Raw genomic sequence first — 8258 nt, forward strand, 5'->3', positions numbered from 1 at the left:
GTCGCCATAGATACGAACTTCATCTTCTGAACAGCTCAGAAGCCTGGAGTTGGATCATAAAAAGAGCCCTTCCTCCACCAAGGGTTATGATCAGATCCAGAATGGCACAAGCTCGACCCCACGCCAGTCCAGGGGTCCCAGGAGCAGCCATCAAATCTGTGGCGAGCCATCCGGACCATCACCGCCTTCACAGAAGAAGTGGAGACTGTTGGTATATGCTCATGCATGTACCAATTTTTTTAACAATTTCAACCTGAAATTAGGAATATAAGTTTTTTATAATTGGGATCATAATTAGATCAACCCATATGATCTGTGATTAGATGGATAAAGTCTGGATCTTATTTAATCTGGGTGCTCGATAGATTTAAGGTTTATTTTCACTTTGGCACCCCAGAATTTATTCATTTTTCCACTTTGGTACCCTCAAGTATTATTTTGAAGACTTTGATGCCCCCAGAGTTGTAATTCCATTTCACAATTGATTTTCTTGGTTACATTTCGTTAGATGTTTTGTTAAATTTGTGTAACATTTGGATCTATTTTAGCCAATGGCTTGAGATCCAGACAACCAAATGTTAGGATAAAAAGTGCAAACCATTTGATATAAATTTAGCACGAAATCTAATGAAATTTGGACGAAGGTATCAAAGTGAAATATGACTGAAATGTTGGAGAATCAAAGTGTTTGGATATAATGCATACTATCATTTATTTGGGAATGATCTTGTGAGTTAGTGTTTAGTTTCTAAGTCTCCAAGTTATTTGCTCCTTCAGATCCTCAGTATTTTGCTTTTGAAAGAGAAAACCCTAGAATTCACATCGACATGACCACTGGCCAGCTAATTGAAGTCAACCCGCCTGAACTCAGATTCCCATGTAATTTCCCCTTCCACTTTATTAATTCCATCAATTTTAGGGTTTTAATCTTCGTTTAATATTGTGTTTTTTTCATGGTTTGATCAGTTGAATTAGAGAAGGAGATCTCTTGTTCTATTCTGTTATCCAACAAAACCGATGACCACATTGCTTTTAAGGTATAATTCTCATTCTTTTTCTTTCGTTTGATTCATAAAAGATTGTCAGCAAATTTAATAAAGATTTGATTTTTGGGTTTTTTTTTTAGGTTATGACAAGTAGCCGGGATTGCATAATTTGGCCTAACAGAGATATCCTCTTGCCACGATCCACATGCAAAGTCGAAGGTACTCCTTTTGCAATTGTGAATAAGTTTACTTCTTTCTTATTATACTCTCCTTTTGGTGTAGTTGGATTATTTAAGTTTATTTTTGGGTTATAGTTACGAAGTTTGAGCAAAGTGAAGCACCACCTGACATGCAATGCGAAGACTTATTTGTTATTAAGAGCATCGTCACCTTCCCAGGAGCTACTAGGGATGACCTTAGACCTGAGACGGTAAACCCTTTAATTAAATAATATAGCTATAAATTTGTTTTAATTTGGGTCTATCATGCAGTATATGTTTTGGAAACTGAAGTAATTAGACACTTAGTGAAGGTGTATTTGTTTGTTTATTTTGATTTAGGAGGACTTTTATGTTCTTTGGTCATTTTGAATTAGGATTGTGAATTAAATTGTCTAGTTATTAATTATAGTTGTGTTTAATGCAAATTTTGGTTTCAAGTGGTTTACTAATTGTGAGAGATCATGCCATACCCGACTCTCGATCTTAACTAGGGTACATGCGTGACAGTATATATTTTTACTAAAACTGACACAAATATGCATGAAAGGATATAATTTTACTAAAACTGACACATAATACGAACTATAAGAAGTGGGTGAATGGACCTAAGGAGGTTACATACACTTTCTTTGGGCAATAAAATTTGGGATTCATTGATGAAAATATAATTTGGCGGTTTATCGATATTAGTCCATTAAATCTTTAATAATTTGATTTTTGTTTCTCAAGTCTTCATATTTTGATATTGGTCCTTCAAATCTTCATATTATGTTGATGCTAGTCCGAATGGAAATGATACGAGGAAAGCAAAAAGGTAATGATGGTTTAAGTAGAGATGTTAAATGGGTGGGTATGGGTTTAAATGGGCGGACCATAAATGGGCGGGCATGTTTTGCCCATTTACCCATTTATGGCCCATTTAACATTATTTAAATGGGCGGGTTTTTGCCCGCCCATTTAATAAACGGGTCGCCCATTTGCCCATTTAACTATAGTACATATATATGTATAATACTTTTGGGGTGTTTTTTGTAAACTTTTAGGGGTTTTTTTTGTAAACTATTGTGGGTTTTTTGCAAACTTTTTGGGAGCTTTTTGCAAACTTGTTGGGGCTTTTGATAAAATACTAACAAAAATAGGAACATAAACAAAGATAAACAAACAAAGGCAAACAAGTTCATGATTGAACCATTTACAAGCCTGGATAAAAGTACAGACCTCACACATTTGCAAAATTAACCTCAAATTTCCAAACCAAAAACCAAAAGATCAATAACAACAAAATTGCGAGAATATTTAAATGAATCAAGATAGAAAACACAATGTATGTAAGGATCTATATAAGATGAATAACTTAATATACATGCCATCATAACTATCAGCAACACGATCACGATTAGTAAGGACAATCTACTTAATTACTTGATAAACTAGAAGAGTAGTAAGTTACGCTGCAAAACCCAAAAGTTTAAAGAAACCCTGGTCCAAAAAGCTCAGATTGATTAGGCAGTCTCCTCTTAGTCTCATCAAGCTCAAGGCATCAAAAGCTTATCTTAAATATCTGTTTACGTCCAAATCTGGATGCGCTGACGAGTTCGATGCAGCTCCCAGATCAGAAGAGACTCATACACGCCCAGCTCAATTTTGGTCACAAAAAAGCAGTGGCAATAGCAGCTCTCAGCAGCCAGAATACTGGTGTGATCACAATAGCTAATGCTGTGTTTGGGGCGAAGCCATTGATTCCTGATGATGTTCTTACCAAAGCCTTCCAGGTTGACAAGAAGACAGTGGGCTGGCTCAAGTCTCAATTCTGGACAGATAACCACTAGAAATAATTAATGATTGAAAAGAGAATATGATGATTTCCACTGCTACTATAAGTATTCATTGTATTAATTAATAAACACTGCATATTTGTATTTGGTCTACAACAGTAAGTACAAAATAATTGGACAGATTTTTTTAAACTAATTTTCCTCTAATGGTCAAGCTGTGTGTTTATAAATAACATGTTATAGACAGTCCTTGCATCTTATTCTAAAGAAGGAACATCTATCTTCATTCATAATTATTTCATTTCCTCGCACTTTAAATGCTTAATTGAGCCTTTATATTTGAAAACAAAGTCCAAATGTACCAAACCAGAGGATGCAAACAATTCAAGAGGTAAAACAGCGCACGTACAAATAGATAGGATAAAAGCAAAGAATAAAAAATGGGCCGGACCTTGAGGATTTCCGTGACGGATTACAACAAACTATAGGCCTCGCATGTTTCAAGCTAGAACAAAATGTGCTTACTCAAAGGGGCACATATTACGTCTAATTTTTCTACCTAACCATAAAATTTTTTCTGATAATAGCCTTCCCCGTTATCACCTATAATAGAGAAGATGGTCATATTCCAGTTATCAACAAAACCAGGGTGTTTCAAGAGACAATAGTTTATTCACATCGAGATTCAAGATCACATAGGTAACGTATTTCCTCTAGACATCAATATTATTGCACAAACATATGCATTGACATGCACTTGAGATTCTAATTGATCAAAGATTCTATAAACAAGAATAAATTATTTCGGTAAAGGGAGAAATGCATCAAGTAGCAATCTTTAGCTAAATTATAGTATAAATCTGTAAACAAATTGATAAGAAATTCAATTAAAAGAAGAATTTACTTCAATATCGCAATTGCCTCACCATTTTGGAAATTCGAGGGAACGTAATGATCAAATGATGGAGTGCAAAGCCCTGACTGGTGAGTAAAGAGAAGCTGGATCCTCGTTTCGCGTCAAGGTCGAGGTCGAGATCGATTTGGAGGCGGAGGATAGGAGATCGATTGGAGATGCAGGCTGAGGTAGAGGCTGAGATCGAGCAAAGATTGGGGCTGAAATCAAGCGGAGATCGAGGTCAAGTCAAGGTCAACGTCGAGAGGAGATCGAGGCAGAATTCAGACTGAGATCGAGCAGAGATCGAGAAGAGATCAAGGTTGAGAAGGAGCGGAGGTTGAGGCGGCGGAGGCGGAGGCGGAGGCGGCGGAGGAGGCGGCGGAGGAGGAGGCGGAGGAGGAAGGAGCAGGGTCGGGATTGATGCCGATGAGGAGAGATTGGAGATGACGGAAATAAATGAGAAGGGTTAGGGCTTCGGGTTTTGGTTTTGGGAATCGGGCGGGCAAATGGGTGCATATAGACTACCCATCTACTGCCCATTTAGTATAGGCTGAAATGAACCCACCCAATTAGACCCATTTAACTAAATGGGTGGGTTTTAGGTGGGCCAATTGATGGGCGGGTTGGGTGGGTAAATGGGTATGGGCAAAACTTGCCTTCCCTATGTGCCTGAGACCTATGTTTTCTAAAAGGACAATTCTGAAATCACTTGAAATTTTGTCATTAATTAGGCAAATGAAACCCTTTTAAAATGGTTCTGTATCATTGAACTTTAAAGTGGTTTTCGTTTCCACTTCATACCTATTTTAGAAGTGGATTCTGTGAAAATTCACTTATAATTTGCATTTTAGCATAGATGTACATTCAACATAGCAATAAACTGCATGCTAAATGTGGGTACTAATGCAGATGATAATCCTTTAACCAAGGGACTTTACGGTCAGCTGGGGAGATGATTCGAGATATTTGGAGTGGATCCAACTGTGGAATTGAAGCCATGCACATAGGCTCAAGCACGTGTGCTTGCTCGAAGTGAAAGGTTCATTCGACATTTCAAGGTCACGTGCGGGGCACGATACGATGTGTGGTTCGACTTGATCATGGTGGCTCCATTCGATGGATGGTGGTGGGCTCCAATGAAACTAGGGCTCGATTTCCCCAATGGGTGCTGCACCGCCTGCTGCGAGTATCAAAATTCTGTTCCCCAGGATGCGCCCGAGTTAGATTCTGCCGAGAGCTTAACGGCCTGGAGTGGTGAGGCACTGAGATGAGGACAAATTTGTGGAAGAAGGGCCTTGTCCTGAAGAAAATTTCCGTCCTCCCTCAAGGTTACAGGGCACAGATTGTGGTAAGTTTATCAATTACTTTTATGGATTAATATATAGCTCCATAATACGTTTTAGTTTACAAGTTAAGTTAGACTACTATCAATAGCATTCAACATGTAGATATTTATACTATAGACACAAATTTTAAATTTCGATTCAGAATTCGAAATGCCAATCTGATGTGATTAAATCCATATGAGTTATCCAAAAAATAAAAATTTAAAGGATTTGAATTCTATATTTTCCCCACAACATTCGTAGTTTTCAGAATTTTCATAGAGTTGCACCATGTAACACTTGTACTCTCTCGTTCATCAGAGGTGCGGCAGTAATTGTACCATAACCTGTCCATGAAACTCAAGGGATTGCCAGTTAAACATAGGAGGAAAAGTTGGAGGAGTAGGCATTGGCGACGGAGGTATTAGAAGTACAAACCGTGGAACTGGAGTTTTCCAATATATCCTCAAACCAAGGGGAAATAATCAAAATCACTTCATCTCGTATTCCAAGTGTCAAATGGTATCATCAAAATTAATACTGCCCCGTTTGGGTATCGTATTATGTAGGAGTTTTTTTTTTTGCTGTTCTTTACTTTGCTTGGGTGAAAGTTGTTATCATGTTGTATTTTTAGCTTTTGATGATGATCAATGGTTGTGCATTGCTCTACTTTTGTTTAATAATGATTAGTTTGGTGCATGTTCTTTGCACGTGTTCCTGTTTCTATATTTATGCATAAGGTCAATGTGCTCATTGCAATGATAATTTCTGTATGTATGCAGATGCAAAGTGATAAGAGATGAAAAGTTAATTTAGTGAATCTCAATGGTCCTAGGATTTGAATAATAGTTTGTTTATTTAGTAATACCAAAGCTAGAACTTAAGCTATACAAAAGAGCACTAAAAATGGTAATACGTTATGTTATACCTATAATTGACATATTGTATATTCAAATATTAAAAATATCTAATAAGAAGAAATTTATTTACCATAATAAATCCTCCAATTGTTTGTAAAAACGTGCTGCAGTAACTTAATCCTCAAGCAAACCTAAAATTACATAATACATATTTTTCAATTCAGGGGAATGAATAATTGTTCCTAATAATTAGCCTTTAATTTAAGAAAATGTTTTTACTTTCTAGGTATAGAACCAAAAACATGTTTTCGCAAATTGCTTAGAACTGTTGGTTTATATTGAACTAGGTGAGATACTTGTGCAATGCATCTAGACAAATAATTTGATTATTTCTCTCAAGTTTATGTCTTTGTTTTTTTCGAGAAACATAAATTAGAAATAGATTTATGACTTTACTATAACTCCTTGGTGAAATAGTTCATGCTTACCATGAATTTATTGCATAAAATATGATCATATTTTAAACTTCTACTTATTGATAATAACTTTTTGGGGACTAATATCAAACTTGATAATGCATTGAAATTTGTTATGCTCACAAATTTTAGAACTTTGATCTAACAGACATATTAAAAATCCCAACTTGTAATTTAGAACTTCGATCTAATAGACATATAATTTTATGCTATATTACAAATGTATAATGGCTAATATGATGGGAAATCCATATTACATTCATACTTAACAAAATTCACATGAGACTAAAAAAACAAAAGATTAGCTGCATGATCCAAAGCATTAGTTTAAAAATAATAAAAATTATACATCAATATATTACAAATTACTAATAACAAAACTAATTATGGTTCTCAATATGGGTAAAATACTCCAAACCAAAAACAAACTTCAAGCAAAACTGCTATATTACACTCTATGCACACTCTTTATGACAACAACATTATTTAAGAAAAGCGACATCTATCCTTAAAAACAAAAGGTACCAAAGACTTAGTCTCTCTCGGGAAATTTTCAATCTTTGACAAATACTATATCCTAGTAGCAAAAATCATGTCGATAAAATACAAAGCTGTGTCTTAGGAAAAAGCAAGTGCATACACATTTCATGCAGCGAAAGTAATCCCATAAGAATCTATATTCTCAAACAGACAACATAGGGCATATAATTCACCTAAAAGCCCTACCATTTGCTTGTAGAAAACAACTCATCCTAGAAAGAATATTCATGGAAAAATTAATCACGTCTAGGGTGCAGGCATTCTAGGTGGAACCATTCAATCTACGATGCAAAAATGCTAGATGAAGATCCATCTAGGATGTGCATCCTAGATAGTAAATTATAATAATAACATGTTTTTATATGTGTCCCATTAGCATAGATTGAAATTTTCATCTAGGATAGTAGGACTCACATCTAGAAGAACTCCAACCCTAATTTTTAATTGCGCCACCTCTTTCTTGTGCTCAGTTCTCTCGTTGCTCTCGTTACCCGATATCCTCTTCGTCCCTTCTCCTCAAATAGATGCTAATGAGGACTCACAGATCATTGCTGATAAAGCCCTAAAGAAAACGTAACCCATCTTCTTCTCAAATTGATACTGATGACATCACCTATTATTTGCTTCTCCTTAAATCGATAAACCGCTACCGCTATTTATCTCCCCTCATCTCTTTCTCGATTTATCTCAAATTCAAAGGTGGATGTGTCATTATAGCTATTGTCACTTCTATCACATCTGCCGCTCCTCTCATCACAACCAAACTACTTCTATCACTACCATAAGGTCAAAATTCTTGAACAAATACGCTAAGTCCTAACGCCTATTGACTCAACCATGTTCTTTATTTAATAATTTTGAATGTTGTTGTTTTAATTTAAGCCATAATAATATTAACTGAATTTCATTTAGCCCTAATTCTCCTAATCCTAACAGTAGTTGAACAAGTTTTAGAAATTCATCCTAATTGAGTAATTTCCAAAGACTAACCTTAATTAGAAACCCTAATCCTAACTTTAACCATATTTCTAACTATATTCTTAATATATTTGCTATATCTATGTTTTTATAAGTTTGTTTATGTTGTGATAGTGTTTGGTTTAATTAGTTATGTTTTTTAAAAATATAATTATTTTGAAAATATTGTGACATATAATGAAATAATGTGTTATATATCCAA

The 8258-nt window shown here is 35.4% G+C and overlaps 1 protein-coding gene and 1 long non-coding RNA gene across 2 annotated transcripts; both read left to right on the top strand.

Annotated features, from left to right (window-relative positions):
* On the top strand, positions 258-1982 carry LOC109824320 (vesicle-associated protein 1-1-like). Its single transcript, XM_020390890.1, has 4 exons — positions 258-879; positions 967-1037; positions 1127-1205; positions 1301-1982. Exons 1-4 carry the CDS (start codon positions 828-830, stop codon positions 1435-1437), a joined length of 339 nt encoding a protein of 112 aa, XP_020246479.1. The 5' UTR covers positions 258-827; the 3' UTR covers positions 1438-1982.
* On the top strand, positions 4967-5901 carry LOC109824709. The gene is made up of 2 exons (XR_002242747.1): positions 4967-5225; positions 5524-5901. It is a non-coding gene; the product is annotated as an uncharacterized LOC109824709 (long non-coding RNA).

Source organism: Asparagus officinalis, chromosome 9 (assembly GCF_001876935.1).
Source record: "Asparagus officinalis chromosome 9, Aspof.V1, whole genome shotgun sequence".
NCBI classification, from domain to species: Eukaryota; Viridiplantae; Streptophyta; class Magnoliopsida; order Asparagales; family Asparagaceae; genus Asparagus; species Asparagus officinalis.

What these genes read in the sequence shown, in the direction of transcription:
- LOC109824320 (XM_020390890.1), top strand. Translation starts at nt 828, where the DNA reads ATGACCACTGGCCAGCTAATTGAAGTCAACCCGCCTGAACTCAGATTC. An exon ending in GCCTGAACTCAGATTCCCAT is followed by an intron (nt 880 to 966) that starts GTAATTTCCCCT and finishes TGGTTTGATCAG; the next exon opens with TTGAATTAGAGAAGGAGATC. An exon ending in ATGACCACATTGCTTTTAAG is followed by an intron (nt 1,038 to 1,126) that starts GTATAATTCTCA and finishes TTTTTTTTTTAG; the next exon opens with GTTATGACAAGTAGCCGGGA.